The 25,589-nt window shown below is 37.8% G+C and overlaps 1 protein-coding gene across 3 annotated transcripts; it reads left to right on the forward strand.

Moving 5' to 3' along the window:
* On the forward strand, positions 1-25,494 carry LOC131226201 (uncharacterized). Of its 3 annotated transcripts, none has more exons than XM_058221963.1 (8): positions 4-153; positions 1,342-1,436; positions 4,266-4,385; positions 4,487-4,565; positions 16,416-16,502; positions 18,475-18,537; positions 25,037-25,134; positions 25,289-25,494. In XM_058221963.1, the coding sequence occupies exons 2-7, from the start codon at positions 1,381-1,383 to the stop codon at positions 25,112-25,114; spliced, it is 483 nt and encodes a 160-aa protein (XP_058077946.1). In that variant the 5' UTR covers positions 4-153; positions 1,342-1,380; the 3' UTR covers positions 25,115-25,134; positions 25,289-25,494. The 3 variants fall into 3 exon arrangements, with proteins under 3 accessions (XP_058077949.1, XP_058077946.1, XP_058077948.1); XM_058221965.1 differs by having other exon boundaries at positions 25,310-25,494; XM_058221966.1 differs by lacking the exon at positions 16,416-16,502 and having other exon boundaries at positions 1-153.
* The last annotated feature ends 95 nt before the right edge of the window (positions 25,495-25,589 follow it).

Raw genomic sequence — 25,589 nt, forward strand, 5'->3', positions numbered from 1 at the left:
AGGTCCTGCTGGGGTTTGTAGTCAATCCGCGCCCCAGCACCACACCGAAACTTACAGGGGTCGTCTTCCAAACCCCTGCACCCTAAAACCCCCCCCTCTCTCTCTCTCTCTCTCTCTCTCTCTGCAAGATAGTGTATTGATTCCTGCAAGCTGGTGAGTTTTCCACACGAATTCTTTCGTCTTTTCTATTTCTTCTTCGCGAATTAACAAATACAGTTCACATATGCCACTTTGTCTCCCGCCAATGTGTCATTTGTGTAGAATTTCCGAGCCGTGCAAGATATGGGCCACACCATAAAGATCACCTGGGGTGAAAACCAGGGTGTGGTCCACTTATCAGGCGAGCTACCCGACGAAATCAATGGACAGAGGATGGTCTGACTCAATGTACGGGTTTCGCCCCCCGCTGATGAGTGGATTGGTCTGATTTTCTCCCCAGGTGTTGTTTATGGTGAGGCCCGCCTTTTCCATGGCTCAGATGTTCTGCAAAAGTGCCATGTTTGATGGAAGGAAATCATTGTATGTGACAGTTCTCATACAACTTTGTATGTGAAAATTTCTCTGTATTGACTGTTTGATCACTGACGGTGCCTAGAAATTATTTTTTTCCATGGATTTTTCCTTCATTGATTATTTTTTTAAAAAAATAATTTTCAGTAATTTGAGAGTTTGAGAACGAAATTTGATGGCATTGTTACTATTCAAATAATGAAAGTTGATTGAAAAATAATGTAGGCTCTTTGCTGTTGAATTTGAATTAGTGCTGGGAATTTGTGGGCCCCGCAGCAGACATAAAATTGTCCACCACTGCCTCGGATTCTGTACATGTGGGGCCTGTTTGGTGGTCCAGACCGTTGATCTGCTGGGTACCACTATTAATGGGGGATTCCCTCAAATTTCTCTTCAACTAATTGAGGCTTGCTAGTCCTGTATGCACCTTGATGAAATATATCTGAGCCATGTGCAAGGTGGGCCCTGCCAAGAAGATTGTCTAGGTTTAAATCAAGGCTAGTCCACTAATCAGGTGAGCCATCCCTAGCATGAAAACAATGGACGGTTTACTAGAAAATGCCAATGGGCTCACATTCAATGTGTGTACGGTGCCCACCTATTGAGTAGTCTGCTACGATTTCAGTGCCAGGTCATCTTCACGGTTAGGCACACATGATTTTGGTTGTGTGTGTGTGACTAGTGATGCTCATGTTATTTTCACAAGCTTGAGGTCATTGGTGGTTTGTTTGCACTTGTTGCATGCACTTGTACCTTTTGTTCTGTTTAGGTGCTTAACAAGGATATTTTGCTAATGTCCATGGATTGTAACATTTATGTGGTACTTATCAGGGAAACTTCAAAACACTTAGATTGGCATTCTGAATTGAAATGGAGGAACCATCATTTTTCGACAGGATGATTAGCCACCTTCGCTCAACCAGCAGGTTCGGTCATTCAATTGACTTCTATGCACTTGTGTGACATATATTGCTATTTACAATGCGTCCTTCATGAAGCTCTAGTGTCTCTTATTTTTTGTTGCGGCTTGGATCTTTCATCCTTGTTGAGATGGATATTTTCCTTCTATGAGCAAGCACAGTTTCATGGCTTTTGGTATCAATGGATGCTCTTGCTCATCATAGTTAGTTCTATGCTTGTGATACTATGTGATTTATTAAGGAGATGTTAAGTCATTAATTCAAGTTGTTGTCTGTTAAATTTTAATTTTTTGTGATGGAATTGATGATTAAAGAAGAAGAAGAAGAAGAAGAAGAAGAAGTGGGCAGCTGATTATCAGGCGACAATGCATCTTTCTATGTATTGCTGATATGGAAGTCACATGCATGCACACATTAATGTGAGCTGATTTTGACTTTGGCACCTGAATGATCAATATCAACACCTTTTCTGCTCTGAATAGGTATTGCTAGGCACACTTTCTGTATCTGTACTGTTGTGTAGATATGGCTGTCAACGGGCTGGCCCCAGGCCAAGATTTCTATGTATTGCTGATATGGAAGTCACATGCATGCACACATTAATGTGAGCTGATTTTGACTTTGGCACCTGAATGATCAATATCAACACCTTTTCTGCTCTGAATAGGTATTGCTAGACACACTTTCTGTATCTGTACTGTTGTGTAGATATGGCTGTCAACGGGCTGGCCCCAGGCCAAGATTTTCTTTTGAGAAGGGCAGCCTAATCAGTTCAAAATACATGCCTCCAAGCCAACCTCAGGCTCGGTCTGTTGACACCCTATATGGGGACCTGCTGTTAGGCTTTTTCTAACATATTGCAATAAATCTTAATGGTCCTTTCCGGTGACACTGACTGATTTTCGTTGGTGGAATATAACTTGGCTGCTTCTTTTACTTATTGATGTTATTTTGGGAATTCTTACAAAATGACCTTTCACACATAGCCCCATTTTGTGTCAAACTATCTGTTGAACGGCTACATCTTGTTGATCTTAGGGGCCAATGAGGACTAACGAAGAGAAGAAGAAAGGAGTAGAATGGGGGAGATGGGAGAGAGAGAGATGGATGGGAGAGCTCTTGCAAGAGAGGTGAATGCGAGATGAAGTGCTTAGGGTTATGAAACCCTAACATCCTTCTCATATTTATAAATTAAATAGGTCTAAGCCCTTAGTGAGCTTTATTACATGGGCTTGGGCCCAATAGGCCTTATTCAATTCTTAACCTTTCAACACTTTCACTTAAGCTGGAGAATCTTATGCTAATGATGCCTAGCTTGGAACAAGAGCTAACATAATCTTAATCTAAGAAAGAAAGAAATTCTCTAATATCCCCCCTCAAACTTAATGTGCTCTAAAAATAGGTACTTGGGTTTGGAGAGGCACATGCAACATTTATTTAAAAGTAAAAAATAGAAGATAATGTGGTAGTGGAGAAGAGTGGCACAGGCTGTGATGAGAGGCGAACAGACGAACGAGTAGTTGGAGCTATGGGATGACAAATAACTTCAAGTGAGCAGGCATTTTTGTGACTTTAGTGATTTGAGCAAGCAGACCAGCTATCTGGCACAACTGAGACTGGACCAACTGTCCAGTATAAAGACGAGTCTGAGCCAACTACTTAGAGTCAGTGTTTTAAGTATCGATGATACCGGCCGATATATCCCACGGTATATCTTGTATCCCACCTATGTGATATGAAACACACAAGTAGTGGGATATATCCCACATGTTCAATCCAGTGAGCATTTTCGGTTTTCGATCCTCCGTTTTTTTTTTTTCCTATAAATCATGTTAAATTGATGTCAAATTGTTACAAATCCATGATTTTTCATGTTTTGCATGAAAAATCATACATTGGGAGCTTTAATTTTGAGATTTGGAGGAGATTGGTTGAGTTCCAAAAATTGAAGGAAAAAAAAAAACCAAAATTTCTCAATTTCTCGCAAATCGGTTGCGATCTTTGTGTCCCAACATAAAATCAAACATGTATGTAACCTGATCTAATGATTCTTCTTTTCCTTTTGAATGTATTGCTTGTGTTTCCACATACCTTCTTACATTTATAAATTATATGAATAGACTTTCAATATACTTGCATCAATTCAGTTAGACAGCGCATAGATTAGGACCTTATACAAAGAAAATGTATTGTGTGTACTTGTTTTTTGTAATGTTTTGATTTATAAGTGCGTATTGATGTCTTTTTTAACAATCACTGAAGTTTCATTGAAAAATTCGACCAATTTCCCAACGCTTCCCCATGTTTAACGATGCATTATGTGATACGACCAATATATCCCATGCGATAACCAATACGTATCCGTATCGCAAGGGTGCGATATGTAACGCGATACCGATATTACGAACACTGCTTGGAGTAAACAATGTTGGAACAACCACCCAGTCCAAACACAAGTCTGGGCCAACTATCTGCCCTGTATAAATTCTAGTCACATTGTGGCAAAAGAAAGCTTGAAACAAATAAGTTATTACATCGTTGAAGGAGGTGATGGAGAAGGAGGGAATAAACAGGTAACACATTGATGGGGAAGGCATGGTTGTTCATGTGAAAGGTTCTCATGTAGTTGCCAATCAAAAGAGAAAAAGAAAAAAGGTTCACTTACAATGTTTGTGTGTAACAATTTCTTGATAAGAAAACATGCATTTTTTAGAGTGCCACTGATACTCAAAAAGGAATGTGATTATGAGGGGATAATGACGGTGTCAGGACAATATGGGAACACCAGATAATTTTTTTCCCTTGATGTTGTTTTTGGTTTCTGACAAAATGCAGGTATTATACTGGTTATCCAAAGGATCTTGGGCCTTCACGGATTATTCATTTCACTTCTGAGCGTCAGTTTGTCCAGCTCCTACATGAAGGTCACCCTGTGGTGGTTGCATTTGCCATCAAGTAACTTAATCTCGTCCATTTTTTTAATTTTCTGATTGATGATCAATCCATCTCTTTCACATCCCAAGGCTCACATCCCTTTGTTTGAATGTTCTTCACAGGTGTACTTATGCAAAGCACTTTGATAAAGTATTGGAGGAAGCTGCTGCTGAGTTTTATCCAGATATAAAATTTATGCGTGTATGATCCCAATGCTAAAGAAGTTTGTGCCATAAACTATTCATCAGTTAGGCCTCGTATTGTACTATTTCCAAGATAGATGTTAGCTTTTATCCCTTTTGGATCAGTAAAAATAAGTTGTATTAGAAGGAAAAAAGGCCTGAGGGCACCGACAGAATTAGAGTATCGCAGAACCCTCAATTCTGACATTAGGGCCAACAGCCGAAAGCTACAAGGTACAACAGTTTGGGATACTGATTCACATGCCTGTTGGATTGTGGGAAAAGAAAGAAAAGAAAAGTCTAATGAATATCTAATGATGGATTCCCATGAATTCCCATTTTTTCCAATTTTTTTTTGGGCTCTTGTTTTGATAGCAAGTGGAATCTCGCATTCTTCTCACAATGGTCACCTTGTAGTTTGTGCATGAGAACTTAATTATGGAAAAGGCTGATGATTGCTATGTGGAATCCACTATTTCCTTTGCTATCCAAACAACTCAAAATGTCTAAACCATGGAAAAACCCTTATCTTTTATTTATTTATTTATTTTAACCACACAATCTGGCCTTTGTTAGAGGTCCTCCTATTACTCTCTTGCAGATAGCCCATAGATTCCAAGAAAACAGAGCCTCCATAATGCCTTCTCAAGATGTTAGCCTCCATTGAAATGCAACTGTTGTAGAACCTTCTCCTTAATAGCCTGCTGAAAGGCGGTCAATGGACTGGGCTCTGGCTGGGCAAGGGTCTGCTCAAGCCAGCCTGCAACATGAAACGGGCCCATGTCAGGCTGAGATAGACATTGCTGAGCCTAGCCCTTGCTAATACTGGTAGGCCGAAGCCCAAGCTTTAGCTGGGATACATTTCCCATGGAAATTTCACACATACGAGATTATTGTTGTTCTCAACCGTTGATCTTTTGGGCCCTACAAATATCATAACCCTTACATGAAGGGGCTGCAAATACATTAGGTTAAGAAAATACAACAACCATGGATAGGGGTTAAATAGTCCAATGAATATTGGGTTAGGATCTTCCAGTCAACAAGATTTTGGGGTCATCTACGGTAGATCAGCTGTTTGGATCCCTAAGCTACTATGCCTAACAACATCCAAGACCCCAATGGCAGTTTGTTCATGCTACTCACATTTTGATTCAGATGCTTCCCCACTTCTACATTCAAATTTACTATGCTATGTAGTGTAGCTTAGACTTAACGCTATGTAGCGCATGAAAATAGCTTAAGTCATGTGTATCCTACACTACATGAGTAATTTGCACATGCTCCACATTACATAGAATATGTTATATGCTATGTAGCTCACATTATAAGTTGTTTTTCACTACAACATTAAAATCAATTAATGTTTTCAATGATTTGTTACATTTTTTTTTTCCAATAAAATTAGTTAATCTTTTTAATGCTTTTGGTAATAGTATTAAATCAGTTTTGTTGTTCTTTCCTTATGTTTATACTTTAATCATTGCCCTTTCCTATTACTTTAGGTTGGGTTTGGTTGCACCAAATATCATGAAATTGTGTTAAATTTCGTTATTAATCAATCTAATTTGGTGCGGAATATTATGAAATTGGTGCAACCAAGCGCAAGCTTGATTAAAAATCTAGAAGTAGCTTGTAGCTTATGTTGCACTCTATGTAGCTTATGCCTCGCACTTAAGAGGGGTGAACGCTGTGCTACACACTATTTGCTATTTAAAACACCAATTTATGATGACCTTCCACCCAAGTGCTGCTCCTGCTTCAAACCATGCTTCAGACTTCCTGACTGTTTATTGAATCAGATGCTTACCCTGCTTCCGCACTCGAATTCGTTGCTGCTTCCTTTCATGCTTTGTGCGACCATAGGCCATGTGCTCTTGGGAGTCTTGACTCATGAACTTATCATAAGATCAAACCGGTTGAAGTTGAATTGAAGAGAGTATGGGGTCAATTTGACTGTACAAAAGATTTTGATTTATGCACCATATTCATTATATGATTTACTTCAAAAAAGTAAAAAGGCTGATGGAACAAATCAGGCAAAATTTCTGCTCAGTCTTTCTTCCAAAAGCTGTCTAGAGACAGATCTACCCACTTCCTCTCAATTGTTTGGTTCCCAGTTGCCCCTCTCTGCTTGTCAGAATTTGTCTGGACGGCTGTCAAAGAAAAGATCCTCATGGTTGATTTCCTATAAAAGAGAAGGTTTGTATCACCCAACGGATGTGTAATGTGTAAGAGGAAGAGTTGGTGAATCGTCTCTTCATTCACTGCTCGTCTGTGGAGTTTGGAATGATTATTTTCATCTGTTTGGCATTCAGTGGAAGTCTAGAGGCAAGCTGATGGAAAATTTTAATAGCTGGGGAGGGGTTCATTTGTAGACAAAGGCAAAGTTCTATGGAAGTTGCTACCTTTGGCAATTTGATGGGAAGTGTGCCTTGGAATAGACAGGTCTTCAAGGTTGAAGATTGTTCTTGTCAGCAAGTCGGAATAAAAGTGAAGGCAAATTAATTCTTTGAGACTTAAAATCACAGAAATTTCAGAGGGATGGCGGCTGAGGTCCTTTGCAGCGGGTGGAGTGTGGTCATTTGGGGTAAAAAATTCGGCATGTGGTGAGGCCAGGTCACCATGGTTGTGTGGCGGTGGCTGCGGTTTGAATTTAAGGGGAGCCAGCGGCAGTCTTTTATTTATTTATTTAATGTTTGGGTTTGGGAAACCAGCCTGTCACTGATCTCTTGTTTCCTGATTTTTAGGGATTTAGTGTTCTATCAGCAGGTTGAACGTTTTGTTTGCCCTTGCAAATCTTGATTCCAACTCCCTAGTTTTGTTTTGGGCACCAACGGGTGCGTGCAACCTTTTGTATCAGGGAATTGTTGCCTTAGCTTTTGGTTTTAATAATATTTTTAGCTTTCAACAAAAAGGAAAAGAAAAAAAGAAACGCAACTTCCGTTCTATGTCAATGTAACCAGTTGTTTTTTTCCACCGTCTATATTCAGTATTCCCTTTGGTTCTATGTTATAGGGTGCTCTGTCACGCCCCGAAATTTGGGTACCCGAATAAGGTCTTCAGGACCCGAATCCCAAGGGGCGTGACCGTTTGGTATATAAGAGGTGCATAAATTCGATGTTATTAAAATTTAGTTTCTGAAATTTGTTAAAATATCAAGCTGTTTTCTGTAATAGTGTTGGAAAATTTACAAGAACTCCTGAAAATGCTGGAATACCAATTTTGTCTCAAAATTTGAATTTTGAATTTATTTACTTATTTACAATGTAAATAAATTATTTTATTTAAAATTTAAATTCCTATTTATTAATTTATAAAAGTTTAGTTGTACCTTATATTTAAATTATTATTATTATTATTATTATTATTATTATTATTATTTTTATTTTTATAACTTAAACTAGTGTTTAAATTAGAATAATAATTAGAAGTTCGAATTAATATCATATTAAATTTCAACTTAATTAATTTAAGAAATTATACAAGTCAGAGTTCATAATACTTACCAAATAACTAAAATTTTGAATTATAATTATTTATTTTTAAAGCCTTCAAAGTCACCTTAAATTTAGATTTACATTAATTTAATTCTTACAACAAAAAATAATAATAATAATAATAATAATAATTTTTAATTCCCAATTAGTATAATTAATATTAATTCTCAAACTCTAAAAATTAAAATTTTAATTTAACAGCTTGTTAACAATTTAATTGTAACCACTTTACTTTAAATTAAATTAATAAATCATTTTAATATTTGAAATTTCACTCGATCTAGATTAATTAAATTAAATTAATTATTACTTATGAAATTAAATACATATATTAAACAAGACTTAAAAATTACAAATTAATTTAAGTTATTAATTCTATTTTTTTACTAAAAATAATTCTGAGTTAATTTAACAATTCCGATATAAAATAATAAAATCTATCTGCATATACTATATTACATCAAACTTAAAAATTCATAATTTTATTTGAACATATTCTATTTTTAATAATTTATCTTTATATAAATGAATTTTAAAAATTTAGGAATTACTCATTTTAATTTTAATATTAATAAATATTTTTTCATATATAGAATTTCTAAATTAAAATATAAACTTAGATATTAAAATTCATATATATATATATATATATATATATATATATATATATATATATATATATATATATATATATAACATCATGTATAAATAAATTTGATAATTCTATTTCTAAGAAAATTATTTCAACATTAAATATCAGAAATATATAAAAATAGAAATTCATAAATGAGTAGAATTCCTTACATAATAATCAACTGACAATAATATTCCTATCAAAATTTTGGAATAAATAAGCATAATAATTAATTGAAAATGATAAACTTTAAGATAAGATCACCTACCTTAAAAGTCTGATGATCCGGCCCCGCTCTAATCTCTTTCTCTCTTGATCTACAGAGCTCTCTCTCTCCCTATCTCTCTTGATCTACCGGGTTCTTTCTCTCCCTTTCTCCCTTTTCGATATGATTTAATTTTTGTTTATATCTTTCCTTTCTTTTTAATGGATGTGAGGAACGAGGCGGAAGAGTGGGGAATGTGGGCAGTTTCGTCTCATGGGAAGGTTCGGTGCCCTTTACCGTACGAAAATGAAGGAAGAATGGAGAAGGTGGGTTAGGCGGCGGAGACATGCGGAATGGGCCACACAAGCGGACGGTGGGGTTGGTTCCTAAAAAATGGGTTATTACATTCTACCCCCCTTAACAAAAATTTCGTCCCCGAAATTTAACATACCTATCATATGAAGAGATGAGAGTACTTCTCTCGGATTTCATCCTCTCGCTCCCATGAAGCTTCGTCTTCGCCATGATGCCCCCACTGAACCTTCACAAGTGGAATTGTTCTTGTTCGAAGTACTTGCTCCTTCCTGTCGAGGATGCGAATCGGTTGCTCTATGTATGAGACGTCCTCTCGGATTTCCAACGGCTCCCAGTCAATGATATGCATGCGTCTCTCTCGTACTTCCGAAGCATAGATACATGAAATACGTCGTGAATGCCAAAAAGCTGAGGAGGTAAGCCTAGTTTGTAGGCTGCGAGGCCTACTCTCTGCAAGATCTCGAATGGTCCAATGTAGCGTGGTGCCAATTTTCCTTTCTTCCCAAATCGCATAACTTCTTTCATCGGGGATACCTTCAGGAACACATGATCTCCTATGACGAACTCCAAGTTCTTTCGGCGATTGTCGGCGTAGCTCTTCTGGCGACTCTGAGCGGTACGTAGACGTTCTTTGATGACGGCAATCTTCTCGGATGTCTCTTGCACTAGTTCCGGTCCCAACAATGTTCTTTCGCCCCACTTTGGTTCAACAATTTGGTGCCCTGCAAGGTCTTCCGTATAAAGCTTCAAATGGCGCCATGCCAATACTGGACTGAAAACTATTATTGTAGACGAATTCTACTAAATAGAGGTGGTCGTCTCAATTTCCCTTGAAGTCAAGAATGCAGTTGTGAAGCATGTCTTTTAGGATTTGATTTACCCGCTCCGTTTGCCCGTCAGTTTGCGGATGAAAAGCCGTGTTGTAGTTTAGCATCGTTCCCAATGCCTTCTGAAGACTCTTCCAAAAGCGTGATGTAAACCTGGGGTCTCGATCGGATACTATGGACACAGGAATGCCGTGAAGCCTAACGATCTCCTTGATATACTGTTTGCTTAACTCGTCTAGGGATGAAGAAATACGTATAGGAAGGAAGTGTGCTGACTTTGTTAGCCTATCCATGATCACCCATATAGCATCATGATGACGGCTTGTTTTCAGTAGTCCGACAATAAAATCCATCGATATGTGCTCCCACTTCCACTCTGTGACCTGTAACGGTTGTAAAAGTCCCGACGGCTTTTGATGCTCCGCTTTAACCTGCTGACAAGTAAGACACCTTGCAACGTAATTGGCTATCTCCCTCTTCATATTACTTCACCAATATTGACGTCGTATATCACGGTACATCTTGGTTCCTTCTGGGTGGATGGTGAATTTTGTGCGATGCGCCTCATCTAAGACTTCTTGCTTCAATTCAGATATGTCTAGAACACATAACCTCCCTTGAAATCTGACCCCACCATCAGAGCCTACTCGCAACTCCGAGTTGTCCTTTCCCGCTTCTTTTGTTATTTTCTCTTATAGCCATGCGTCCTTCTTCTGCGCTTCTATTATTCGTCGTACCTAGAAAAGAAAATCCTGAATAACTACATCCTAATATAAGAATTAAAGGGCTAATCTAAATGGATAATTAAGAAATTACTAACCAGAGTGGGCTGCACCACTGAATTATCGATATAAGCCCGAGGTTCATCGATATGAAGTCTAACTTCAAAATCTTTAACTATATCAAGCATCTCCCGTTCTTTAATCATTAAACTCGCAACCAGCTCGCGCGTCTTCCTGCTTAACGCGTCGGCGACGACATTCGCCTTACCTGGATGATAATAGATGTCGAAATGATAATCCTTCAAGAATTTCATCTATCTCCTCTGCCACATATTTAGGTCCTTTTGATAAAAAAGATACTTTAAATTCTTGTGATCCAGGTACAGTTCAAATTGCTCACCATAAAGATAATGCCTCCAAAATTTTAAGGCAAACACTACAACTGCAAGCGCTAAGTCATGAGTGGGATAATTCTGCTCATGAGGTTTCAACTGCCTTGACGCGAATGCTATTGCTTTACCACTCTGCATCAGCACGCATCCCAACCCTTTATAAGATGCATTAGTATATACCACAAATCTTTCCCCTTCTGCTGGTAAAGAAAGTACTAGGGCTTCCGTTAATTGCTTCTTCAATTCAGAGAAAGCTTGCTCGCAATTTTCATTTCATTTAAATGAAGTGCCCTTCTTGGTCAAGTTAGTCAATGGCTTTGCTATCTTAGAGAATCCCTTAATGAACCTTCTATAATAACCAGCTAATTCGAGAAAACTGCGCACTTCTATCACATTGGTGGGCTGCTCCCAATTTAACACTGCTTCGACTTTCGATGGATCTACCAACACTCCTTTTTCCGATACCACGTGCTCCAAAAACTTTACTTCATTCTTCCAAAAGTCACATTTTGAAGCTTTGGCATACAATTGATTGTCCTTTAGAGTTTGAAGAGCTATTTGAAGGTGAGCGTGATCTTCTTGCGTCTTAGAGTAAATTAAAATATCATATGTGAACACTATCACGAATCGGTTTGAATACGGTTTGAAGACCCTGTTCATGAGGTCCATAAATACTGTTGGAGCGTTCGTTAGTCCGAAGGGCATCACTAGAAATTCATAATGGCCGTACCGAGTCCTAAAGGCAGTCTTGGGTACATCTTCATCTCTAATCCTCAACTGATGATATCTAGACCGTAGGTCTATCTTTGAAAAATATTTAGCTCCCTTTAACTGATCGAATAAATTATTTATCCTCGACAGCGGGTACTTGTTTTTGATAGTCGCCTTATTAAGTTGACGGTAATCAATACATAGCCTCAATGATCCATCCTTCTTTCTTGCAAATAATACTGGTGCACCCCACGGCGACGTACTAGCCCTAATGAAGCCTTGGTCTTGGAGCTGCTGAAGTTGCTCCCTTAATTCTCTCAATTCAACAGGTGCCATACGGTATGGTGCTCTGGAGATTGGTGCAGTTCTAGGTACCAGATCGATTGTGAAATCAACATCTCTCTTTGGCAGTAATCCAAGAATATCTTCAAATACTTCTGGAAATTCATTAACAATCGAAATTTGTTCTACTCCTTGAAGTTCAACTTTCGAGATGGCTGACAAACTAACCGGTTCTCCTTTCCTTCGCGTCCCATGGAATTGTAACGGTGCTCACCCATCGATATTTAATATGACTATCTTCCTAAAACAATCGATTTTTGCCCGATATAAAGATAACCAATCCATCCCCAATATAATATCATATTCTCGCATCGGCATAACTATAAGATTAGCTTGTAAATTTATGTTCTCGATCATGATTGGACAGGATTTACAAATCCGACTTAGGTCCACTGAATTACCAAGGAAGATTGCTACCGTTAACTTTTTATATAAGGGAGTAGGAGATAACTCAAGCGAGCATAAAAGCTAGTAAGAAATAAATGAATGCGATGCTCCAGAGTCAAATAACGCTCTAGCTAAGGACAAATAAATGATGATGGTACTTTCAACTACATCGCTGCTAGCCTCGATGTCAGGCTGAATAATGTCATCTGTTGGCGGTGCTAGATCCTCATATATGGGTGCAACATCATCATAAGTCTGGGTCGCTCCATCTTCAGACTGTTGGAACATCATAACTTTGAATTGGGCCCTCGTATTGTTGTGCCAAGTTCTTGTACGACTGCACTGTGTCGTCTCCTGACTGTACTAGGGCGTAGACTCGGCCTTGAGCTTGTGGTCGTGGTGCCTGAACTCCCTGCCTCGACTACTGGTACTGCTGAGGTGGTCTCTGATATACCGATGAAGGTCCTTGCTGTGGTGGCCTCGGGTACGACTGTAGCGACCTCTGTGGATATGGCTGAGGTGGTCTCGAGGATGGCTGTGAGGTGGAAGGATGTAATGGAGGTTTCTGTGACATAGACGGCGGCGCCTGTTGCTGGGGAGGCTTGAAAGACTGATGTGAAGGTCTTGACCTTTGTGGATATTGAGTGTGCTGTGGTCTGGAACAAAAACGAGAAGTGTGGCTCTCGAGTCCACAATTAAAGCAAAATCCCGAAAATCGTGGTGCAGGAAGTGCTGTCGTCGGTCTGGCCATCGATGTCGATGTTGTTCTGTCTCTTAGCCGCATCTTACTGGGCTGGAGATATATGTGTAGCGGTTCTAGCACCACTCTTTACGTTCTTCCTTTGATCATGATTCTTCAAATATTCGTTGTTGTCTTTCTCCACTACTAAGGCACACTCCAACACTTCGGCACAGGTTTTCTATACGAAAGGGGCTAATCGGCTACAAATAGAGGCTCTCAGACCTTCCTCAAATTTTTGTGCCTTACGGGTTTCATCGGACACCAGAAAAGTTGCAAATCGCGATAGCTCTGTGAACTTAGCATCATACTGGCACACTGTTATATCACCCTGCTCTAATTTCATGATTTCTCTCGCCTTTTGATTTTTCACATATAAGGGAAAGTATTTATCATCAAACTTCTCACAAAACTGGGCCCAGGTCCAGGCTTCTACTCTCGGGTTCATCCTAACGACTGAGTCCCACCAATGATCTGCCTCCGCTTTTAGCGTGTAAATAGCCAATTCTGTTTTCTGGTATTCATCACACTTCATAACCGTGAATATCTTATCAATCTGTTTCTTCCACACCTCGGCCTCAGATAGGTCAGGCCCACCCTTAAATACAGTCGGCCTCTGTCTTTTGAACCTTTCCAATAAAGTTTCTATCCCTTCGTTAGCTACGTGAACAGTTTGGGTTTAACCTTGCGCTTGAGTTTGTCTAATCTGATAGCCCACAAGAGCCATAAGATCTCCTATGGCCCTAATAATTCCACTCATAAGTGACTTGTTTTCAGTGGTATCGGGACCAAGAGCTCCTGATGTGGCTCCGACATCAATGTTTTGATCCGCCATAATTTATGATTAATTAAACATGTAAGCTTAGCGTGTGACAACCAAGGTAGGTTGTAGTAACTAAATTGAATTCTAAGTATCATTAATGGAGTGCATACTATTTAAGGCATCTAGGAGCATGAAAAATTTATTAGATTGCAAGAAAGATTTGATGATCTAAAAGACTAACACATGAAGATTAAGAGAATTCAGGCAGTGATATGTATCAAGGTTGTAGTGCAGAAAATTCAGATTCTTAGGATACTATTCCCGTTAATGTTTCTGATACTTATAAGCATCGGATTGATCTAAAATTTTTTATGAGGATACATATATGAGTCTACTATAATTCTATAAAATTTCAGCCTAATACAAAGTCTACAGAAAATTCTAAAATTCGGATAATTAGGTCAGTTCAGAAATAAACGATTTCTAACTAGTATACACATAACTTAATATTGGTAAAGGATAAACCTAGATTTACATTTTTGAATTATTTTTTACTGAAACTACACTTGTTAATCTACGACTGAGATTTTGTATCAACTTAAAAGGAGTTTTAATTAATTAGTTATAACTTTTGTAAGTTAAGTGTTTTCTGCTTACTATTGCTGTCCAATTTACCATAGTATGCAAAAAAAAAACTCTAAAAATTTCTTAGGGTCCAGATTTTGGTTATTAGTTCAATGTCAAATCTAAATAAGATTATATATGATGTCAACATAATGCAATGGTTCTCAAGTTTATATTTCTATTTTTCTTATCATAAAAGCAAATGGATTTATGTTTGGGTTACTAATTTTAAAGACAACCCTAGGTCCACAATTTTCATCTAACCTGGCTCTAATACCAACTTGTCACGCCCTTGGGATTTGGGTCCCGAATACCTTATTCGGGTACCCGAATTTCGGGGCGTGACATGCTCACCATTTTCTTTTGATAGTGATGTAATTGAAATTTCCATGTTTTAGAATTAAGGGCTGAGTTTCTCCCATTGATGCAGGACAATTAACCACTTGCTCTAAAAGCTCGAACTGCTAGAGTATGGCAAATTAATCCCTTTATCTCATAGCCCAAGCCCCACATCTTATGGGTTTAGGACCTCGGCCGAAACCCCTTCGTGGGCCCCAAATCACATGGGCCACCCACCCTGAGTGTGTCCCCGCATCCCACGGGCTACCCCACTCGAGCCTGGTGTGAAATGCACATTAATCACCCTTGGTGAGGAGTCTCGAACACGAGACCTCCCCCGTGGGCCCCAAATCACATGGGTCACCCACCCCGAGTGTGCCCTTGCATCCCATAGGCGACCCCACTCGAGCCCAATGTGAAAATGCCCCTGCATTAATCACCCTCGGTGAGGAGTCTCGAACACGAGACCTCCCTCTATGATACCAATTTGATGCAGGACAATTAACCACTTGCTCTAAAAGCTCGAACTATTAGAGTATGGCAAATTAATCCCTTTATCTCATAGCCCAGACCCCACTTCTCATGGTTTTAGGACCTCGGCCGAACCCCCTTTGTGGGCCCCAAATCACATGGGCCGCCCACCCCGAGTGTGTCCCCGCATCCCACGGGCTACCCTACTCGAGCCCGGTGTGAAATGCACATTAATCACCCCTGGTGAGGAGTCTCGAACACGAGATCTCCCCCTTGGGCCCCAAATCACATGGGTCACCCACCTCAAGTGTGCCCTTGCATCCAACAGGCAACCCCACTCGAGCTCAGTGTGAAAATGCCCCTGCATTACCCATTTTTTCTTGTATTAATATCATCCTCAAAGACGGGTCCTTGCTCTTACTCTGGTGGTAGACTCTCGAGAGTTTCAACACCGGGTCAAGGGTTCGAGTACACATAGGTGGTGAAATTCCACTATGGTGTGAGTGTGTGCGTCTGTTAAAAAAAAAAAAAAAAACATCATCCACAAAGACATTTGATCTCCAAAGCACCTTCTTGGTTGCTAGCATATTGCATCAAAAGCACCTTTTTTTTTTTTCCTTCTGGAAAGCAACTGAAGCAATGGTTGAGGTTACTGGTTTCAAGATCAATGTATAGACCAAAATACTTTCTGCTGTCTCATTAAGGTGCTTTTCCATACCTCATGGTTTGATGCAGGCATGCAGCTGGTCATATTCTTGTTGAAAACTTGATTTTGTTTTGGTGTTACTATTTATCAGCATCATTTGTGTTGGCACATGAAGTTGTGGTCTTTTCTAGACTGAGCTTGCATAGCATGCATTTTTTTTTACCTAATGGTTGTTTCTGTGATGCAATTCAGGTTGAGTGTCCTAAATATCCTGGATTTTGTATAACACGGCAAAGGAAAGATTATCCTTTCATTGAAATATTTCATAGTCCAGCACAAGTAGGTTTGCTTTTTGTTTTACATCATTTATGTTCTTTTGATTTTATTTTTTTTCGGTTATCTTTTAACTATGTAACAAGGAGACAACATTTCTTTTAAGTTGTGCATTGCTGGCATGTGCCTGACACTCATGGACATTATTCAAATATAAATAAAGAGGTTTCAACATATAGCACCCCCTCTTTTGGCCCAAAGAGAAGTAACACCCTCCCTTGGGCATTTTCTCAAATAACACCTTCTATTTCTAAATATGGTCAAAAACCACCATGGCATTATTTTTCTTGATGGAAAAACCAACCATGATTAATCACAAAATCTTTTTAAAAATTGACAATATTACCCTTCCCCCAAATCCCCTAAACCCCAACCTTAACCCTACCCCATACCAAACCAGGGGCAAAAGGGTCTTTTTTGTAGTCAATGGTGAACTTTAATGGCTCTGACATGTTTCCATCATGCTTTGCCGATGGATGTTAACCACATGGTGGTTTTAGACCGAATATGCAAAGTGGATGGCATTATTTGGGAAAATGCATAAGGGAAGGTGTTAGGCTTTGAGCCAAAAGGGAAGGTGCTATATAACAAAATGTCAAAAATAAATTGTGCAATTATCACTAACATTTTAAATTTTGGGACAACTTGTACATATGAAATAATTATTTTTTATGTTTATTGTTATTATTTATTTATTGGGATTTTCTTAAATAGAGATAATTACAATATACTGTTAAAGTATAATGGTTTATTATTTTATTATTCATATGGATTCATGTAGCCGACTCCAATTAATTGGGATAAGGCTGATGATGTGAGTCTAACTTTTAAAAGCTGCCATGTCCTTAACCTGGTAATTGTGTCTGACACCCAAAGTCTATGTCTAAGCTCTGTAGCTTGTTAGCAATGGCACAAATTGTCAGTTTAGATTTAGAATGACTTCAAAATTGCTCTTTTGATTTCAGAATCAGACTCGGTTGAGTTGGTGTGACTTACATATCTTTTGTGAAATCTCAGTTTTCAACTCGATACTAAGTGCCAACCTACTAAACTGAGTTGACTTGGTCTGAGTTATGGATTGGCTAGTTCTAGAACACTGGTTTATCTTTCATAAGAAAAACTTTGATACTCTTGCGGTGTGATGGATGATATGCAGGCACTTAATGGGTCCAAATAATGGGTCCCATTTCAGATGTATCATTAACCAAAAATTAAGATTTTCTGATTATCTGACTATCAGATAAGTGGACCTTGATTGCACAGCTAAAAATGCCAAACATCCAATGGCCGTGTTTTAACAAACAAGTGCTCATGAATCAGCGGTTAGGATTGTTCGAGAAATCTGATTTTGCGACTGTGACTTGGGGACAATGAGTTCCAAAATTTAGTTGGTTTAATCTGAGTTAATGTATGTCACATCTCACATTTACACTTTCTGCGTGCCTGCCAAGGTATTCAATAATGGTAACGGTGGCCGTAACAGCCACCGTAATTACTGCTACAGTACGGACTGCAACGGCCAATTTTTCTTTTCTTTGTTAAAAAAAAAAAAACTGTATCGCCCCCCTTAAAGGCCGTTGGGGCCTTTTTTTTTTTTTTTTCCTTTTCCTTTTTCTTTTTTTTTTTCCTGTAAAGGCCGTGACAGCCCCATGACACGTAATAGTTCCCACTTCCCATCGTTAATGGCCGTTATGTAACTGTTTTTTAATACCTTGGTGCCTGTGTTCCAAGCTTCGTACACTGCCAGAGTATCAAATAATTCACCATCGTTTATTTCTTTGGATTGCTTTGGCTTCTGTTACCAGGACAACAGTTCCTATGTATTCCCGATTATGTAATTCTCCTTTTAAATCTGATAATGTTTTGTCTCTCTTTTGTGTGTTAGTGAGTGATTAGAAAGAGTCATTATTTCCTTTCCAATCCACTGCACTTTCAGCTCTCATAATTGACTTTTTTTTTCCCCCTTTGTGACTAACAGGCAGCAAACCAGGGAAGGGTTGCTGATCCGAATATAACCAAATACTCGGTCAAGGTTTTGCCGGTAAATGCTGAAGCTTGTTTATCAATATCTTTTGTTAAATTTGACAGATCCATATTTATGATCGTTTTGACTATTCATTTTTATGATATCCATGCCGTGTTGATCGGTCATACTCTATTGTTGATTACATTATGCTGCATCATATATGATCCTAACCCTTTGATCCAAACCATTGATAAATCTAGGTAGTTTGTCTCGATTATTGGCAATCCACGGTCAGCCCATGAAGATGATATTACTTTGATATCTCATCACGGACCGTCTCTATTATGTATGATCCTAACTATACATATGTTTGGACCCTTTCAACTCTTTTATTGTAATCAACTTATGTAATAGACTATTACATAGCGCTCGATTGTAATCAACCTATGTAATAGTATATTACATTGCGCCTTGGGAATTTTATGCTCTCATTGCCGGGCCTTATCCTGAATAGAGGAAGATTGTGTCAGGATGGTAGCCAGTGTCAAACATAAGCCTAAGGCCCTGAACTTCCAGCATTGAATCAGAACAATATGACATTCCAAACTTATGCTAGGGCGTTTCTTGTGAGTGACATGTTGATCGGAACTGGCTGTAGTGAGAAATGGGCAAAGGGTTGGCGAAGGCATCTTCAAAATGCGATGCACCACAACAACGCTTAGTTGCTGTGATGTAGGCATTGTTCGAAGTATCCCTTATATTATCCTTATCTCCAGCTCGGCGATTCTGATAACACTGGTAGTATAAAAAATTCTAGGTATCATCAATGTATTGCCATGTATTGCCAATGATCGATATAGCTAATGTATTGCCAATATTTTCAACTATGTAAATTCTAGGTGTTGCTAGAATTGCCAATGTATTAATATCGCCAATATTTTCGACTGTGTAAATTCTAGGTGTCACTTATATCACAAATGTATTGGTGATATTTTGATAATATCGCAATATCACCAAAAATCCGCTTATTAAAAAAATTCGTTACATAGTTTTTTATGGGCACATGGTTGTATGTAGTGTTCAATTTTTCATTGATAATATTGATAATATTTCGATATTATCGTTACCGCAACATGCATGATATTGAGACCATAATCTTTCATTTCCTTTCCAGTTGTTGATGTTTTCTTGGCAAAATATCATGTGTTGTTGATATTTTGAAATATCCATGGATGTTTGGATGAAAGGTTGGATGGTTAGATGGGATGGTTGGAATGGTTGCACTGATTTCTTACAATGACACATGCTTTTAGGCCCCCATTAAATGGAAACTTATTATATGCATTTTTTTATTTCGTAAATATGCAGATATGTGTATTTAGCATCTCCTGAAGTTCCACTGAAAATTCCATAGTTTTCCCCATGTTTCCCCGTATTCTAGTTATCAGCAATATTATCGACGATATTGGTGTTGTTTCCTTATCCCCAACCGACAAAACTTGTAGCGATACTGATACTTCAAACACTGCATACGAGCCACATGTAGGGTTAGAGTATAGAATCAAGAGAATTCTAGGATGATATGGATGAACTCATGCAAGAAATTCTGAACAGAGTGGATATTTGTAGAAGGAGACTTCAATGGTCATGTAGAAAAGTTAAGTAGAGAACATGAGAGGGTACATGGAGGATATGGTTTTGGGAGAAGAAATGAGATATGGGAAGCTATATTTTATTTTGCTGTGGCATACAATCTAGCTCTAGGAAACATATACTTACAAAAGAGAGATGAACATTTAATAACTTTTAAAAGTGGATCATATACAAGCCAATAGATTTCTTTCTACTTAGGAAGACAACGGTCAATATGTAGGGACTGCAAGGTGACACTTGGAGAAAGTTTGACTGCACAACATAGGTTAATGGTTATTGATGTTTATATTAAGGCATGGAAGAAAGTGAATGAATTAATAGGTGTCTAGGTGGTGGAATTTAAAAGGTGAGAAAGCAATGTTATTAAAAAATAAATTAATGGAAGAACGAAAGTGGATTGTTGAAGAAGTAAAAGTTTTGTGGAATAAGATGGTTGAGTGCATTAAGAAAGTTACAAAAGATGTTTTGGAAACTAATCCAAAAAAAAAAAAAAAAAACAAAGAAAAAAAAAAAAACAAAGAAAAAAAAAAGAAAAAAGAAAAAAAAAGGCTATATAGAAGGATCTATTGGGAAAGGCCAATCATATAACAAAACTTAGGGCCTATTTGTTTCGCCGATTTCCCTAGAAATGTAATGTAAATGCGGCATCATTACAATTTCACAGTGTTTATTTAAACATTTAATTTGGCAGGTAATTCAACGGTCAAATGCAGATGTAATAGGAAACGGGTAAAGGAATTTGTAACCATTACAATTTTACATTGTATCACAATGGAATCTCCAATCCAAACAACAATATCAATTTATTTTGGTGATGATTTGACATTAAAGTAATGTAAAATTAACATAATTGCGATTTTACCGTGGATAAATCAAACAATGTAAAATTGCCATCATTGCGGTCAAATGTAGCTAATGTCAGGAGATAAGTAATTTGTAATCATTGCCCATTTCTTTTACATTACTGTTGTAATTGTTGAAACAAGCAGGCCTTTAGTAGTGGAATGATAATGATCTTTATAATAGATTGAGGATAATAGAGGATGAGAAAGATTTCTCCAAACTTGCAAAAATGAGAAAGAGGAAGAGTATGGACTAAGATCATGTTAAATGCATTAAAAGCGATGATAAAGGGGTACTACTACTAGTCAATGACAATGAGATCAATGAAAGGTGGAGATCTTGTTTTCAGAACTTGTTAAATGATAATCACTCTAAAAATGTATAGAGATAAAAGAAACCATAAACTCAAATGACGTCAGAGTCCATAGATACTTTCATAGGATTAGGACATCTGAAGTGAAAGAATTCTTTAGAAAGATAAAAATAGGAAAGGCCCTTGGACCATATGGTATGCCAATAGAAGTTTTAGAAGTGATTGGGAGATATTGGGTTGTTTTGGTTGACAAGGTTGTTCAACAAGATTGTAAGATTTTTTTATTAATCTATAAGTTGAAGGTTTAAGGAGTTGGAGCCATCATCTTCAAAACACTACCCGAGCTTGAATCCTAGATCACTCATACACACGCACTCTCTACCGGCTCATATAACGAGTAAGAGACAATGAGATTGTAAGATCAAAGTAAATGACAAGCGAATGGAGGAAAAGTACCATATACCTATTTATAAGAATAAAGGAGACATTGAGCTGCACTAATTGTCGTGGGATTAAACTTATGAGCCATACTATGACACTTTGGGAAAGAGTGATTGAGCAAAGACTAAGGTATGTGACGAATGTATCGGAAAATCAACTTGGTTTAATGCTAGGGAGATCTATCACTAAAGCTATTTTCCTATTTGGACAATTCATGGAGAAATATAGGGAATGGAGGATATCCACATGGTCTTTATTTACTTAGAAAAAGCTTAAGATAGGGTCCCTAGAGAGTTAATCTGGTGGGTGTTGGAAGAAAGGAGTTTCAAGAGGATATATTGACATGGTTAAGTACACTTATTAGGTAGCAGTAACAAATGTGAGGACTACTAGTGGAGAGACAAGTGACTTCCCAATTATAGTATGTTTGCACTAGGGATCAATTGGTTATGAATGAGTTAACGAGGAAGAGATCCCATGGTGTATGTTGTTTGTAGATGATGTAGTTTCGATTGACAAAATGAGGGAGGGTGTAAACACAAGTAAATTTATGGAGAAGCGCTTTAGAATTTAAGGGCATGTTCATTTTACCAATTACAACAGTGAATGTAAATGAGCAATGATTATAAATTATCTATCTAGTGACATCAGTTGCATTTGACCGCAATAATAGCACCAATTACATTGTTTGGTTTATCATGGTAAAAATGTAATGATGACAATTTTATATTACTTTAATGTCAAATCAATACCAAAATAAACTAATGTTGGTGTTTGGAATGGAGTTTCCACTATAATACAAGTAAAATTGTAATGATTACAAATTTCTTTACCCGTCTCCTATTACATATGCATTTGACCGTTGAAATATGTGTCATAATACCTGTTTAAACAAATGTCGTGAAATAATAATGATGGCCCATTTATGTTACTTTACCACGGAAGTTGGCGAAACAAACACGCCTTAAAAGGATTGAAAATTAGGTGGACTAAAATAGAGCACGTGGAGTGTAATTTTAATAACAATCGGAGCGGGAATGAAGAATTTGGATAGATTCCTGACTCAGAAGTTTTTTCCCAAGATGACTACTTTCGATATCTTGGGTCAATGATTCATGAGAGTGGAGAGATTGAGAAGGATGTTTCCCATAGAACTCAAGCAGAGTGGAAGAAATGGAGATGTGCCTCTGGAGTTTTATGTGACCATTGTGTACTACACGAACTAAAAGGGAAATTTATAAGCTAGTTATATGACCCGCCGTGCTTTGTGGGACAGAATGTTGGGTAGTTAAGGAGCATCATGTCTATAGGATGAGTGTTGATGAAATGAGGATGTTGAGATGGATGAGTGACAAGACAAGGATAGAAAAAGAAACGAACGCATTTGAAGGAATTTAGGAGTAGCACTAATAGGTAACAATATGACGGAAAGTAGACTCAAATGGTTTGGTCATATGCAACTGAGACCAAGACTTGTGCTGGTTAGGAGTGAGTTGCTATAATTTGAAGGCTCTAAAAGGGCAAGATAAGGCAGGATAGAGAAAGAAATGAATGCATTTGAGATGGACAAGCGGCAAGACAAGGAAGTATAAAAAAAGAAATGAATGCATTTGAGGAATTTAGGAGTAGCACCAATAGGTAACAAGATGAGGGAAAGTAAACTTAATGGTTTGTTCATATGTAATTGAGACCAAGAATTGCACTGGTTAGGAGTGAGTTGGTACAAGTTGAAGCTCTAAAAGGGCAAGGGGAATGCCTAAAAGGATGTGGGTGGAGGTAGTAAGAAAATATTTGATGACCTATGGACTGACTAAAGTTATGGCCCTTGATAGACTGGAATGGCAGAAAAGGATTCATGTAGCCGACCCCAATTAATTGGGATAAGGCTTAGATGTTGATGATGTCGATGGTGAGAGTTGGAACCCTTTCAATCCTAAACATTGATCTAGAAAATTTTCTAGGCCTTCACCTATTCACAGCAGGACCCATCAGATCAACAGTCTGGTTCATTGAACGTGGGCTCCCACATGTCTAGAATCCCGCACCTCATAAAGCCTACATTTGTCGATGCTCAGCAGTGTTGTCAAAATCGTACAATTTACGATTTGAATTGAAACTGAAGCAAAACAATTTGAATCCCACCATGAATCCCTTTTTACATGAATTGTATGATTTTATGATTTGAATTCTACGATTTACAATTCAAATTACACTTGTTCTCTTCCATTTTAAGCTTTAGTTGGCTTTCATTTCTTTGTTTTTAAATTGGCAGCGGATTTGAGAATTGTTTAGAAAAGGTAAATTATTTTGTTTTGTTCTTTATAAGAGATTAAATGATATATATTCTCTTCAACATTAAACCATGGAGGTTTTTTTTTTTTTTTTTCTAAATAATGATTTCTTTCTTCTTAATGGGTCAAAACACCAAATTGATGCATAACGTAACTGAAATGTTTTTATGTATGGTTGTGATCATGTTGACTTACATGTCTTGTAGAATAATGGTCAGTAATCAAATGCCACTTTTTCAACGTGATTCTACATTCAAGAAAGGTAACAAAGACATAAATTATGAAAGGATCCTTGTATGTTTGTTAAGGGAAATTTCTTAAAAGACGAAAAAATAAAGGAAACATAAGAAATCCTTTAACACAGTCATGAGATGGTATGACTTGGTACATATTGATGGCAAAAGGATGATTGATGAGTTTTTAATTTTTTCTTTCTTATTTATTTGTATTTTCCATTTTTTTTTGTCAGAATTTCAAGAAAATCATTAAAAAAAAAAATCTTACGATTTTTGATTCAATATGATTCAACCACTATTACGATTTGCATTATGATAATGATTTTGACAACATTGATGCTCAGCACCTTATGATCCTCTGGGTTGTTTGCCTGCAAGGATTTCGATTCTGACTTAAGAATCCAAATCCTGGATTTTGCGTTCTTTCAGTTGCATTTGGCAGCCTGCATTTTCAATCCTGTGTAATCTAGAAATTATGTTTGGCAGCCTGGATTTGGGGCCTTAAGAGAAGAGTGGTTACGACAGTTTTGAGGTGATTGAAAATCCAGGATTTTGCACCCTACCTTTTTCTCTTGGATTTAAAATGGGCCCTTTTGAGGAAATCTAGAATTTTTGGGGGTGACAAACATGATTTGAATTAAAAAAATCCTGGATTCCAATTCCGAACTGCCCAAAATACTTGCCGCCAAACGAGCTATTTTTTTCAGATGGGGCATTATGAAGTAGAGAGCATTTGCGCCTAGGGCATTTCCTCAAGGCCAGCTTAGCTTATCCTTTGTTTTCATCACCTGATGCAGTTCAACTATGATGTTAGTGCATATGGGTTTCGGGAGTTCTTTAAGCGGCACAGCTTACGTCCATCAGATTCAAACTGATGGTTGGTTACTAAGTCGGGGTAAGAATATCCTATATATTCATTTCTTTCAATTTGACCAGAACCCATTTTCTCTGATGGCGATCGACAGTAAAAGCTGTTGAGGGAACTGAAAAATCATGGTGGCTTCTGCCACAATAACTCCAATCTAAGATCTGCCATGTTCCTAAAACAGCATTGTGGAAACACACCACAGGGTTGTCGATACTGGTTAGGAAGCTTCTGGTGGAGTTTCAGACATCTGAAAAGCTCAGTTTGTGGGAGAGAGGCTATGGAGAGAATGTGCTGTAAGCAAAAAGCTTCAAGGTTGGTTTTCAAACTGTGTACACTTGTATGAAATTCCAGACTAATTCTATTTTTTGCCGCATTCGGTTTTTAGCATTCTGTGGATCTCCAAATAGCAATTTCAATTATGTGGAGAGGACTAGTGCTGATTTGTGGCTGACTCAAATCTGCACCGTAGTTCGGAAACCTGA

This window comes from Magnolia sinica, chromosome 14 (assembly GCF_029962835.1).
Source record: "Magnolia sinica isolate HGM2019 chromosome 14, MsV1, whole genome shotgun sequence".
Taxonomy (NCBI): domain Eukaryota; kingdom Viridiplantae; phylum Streptophyta; class Magnoliopsida; order Magnoliales; family Magnoliaceae; genus Magnolia; species Magnolia sinica.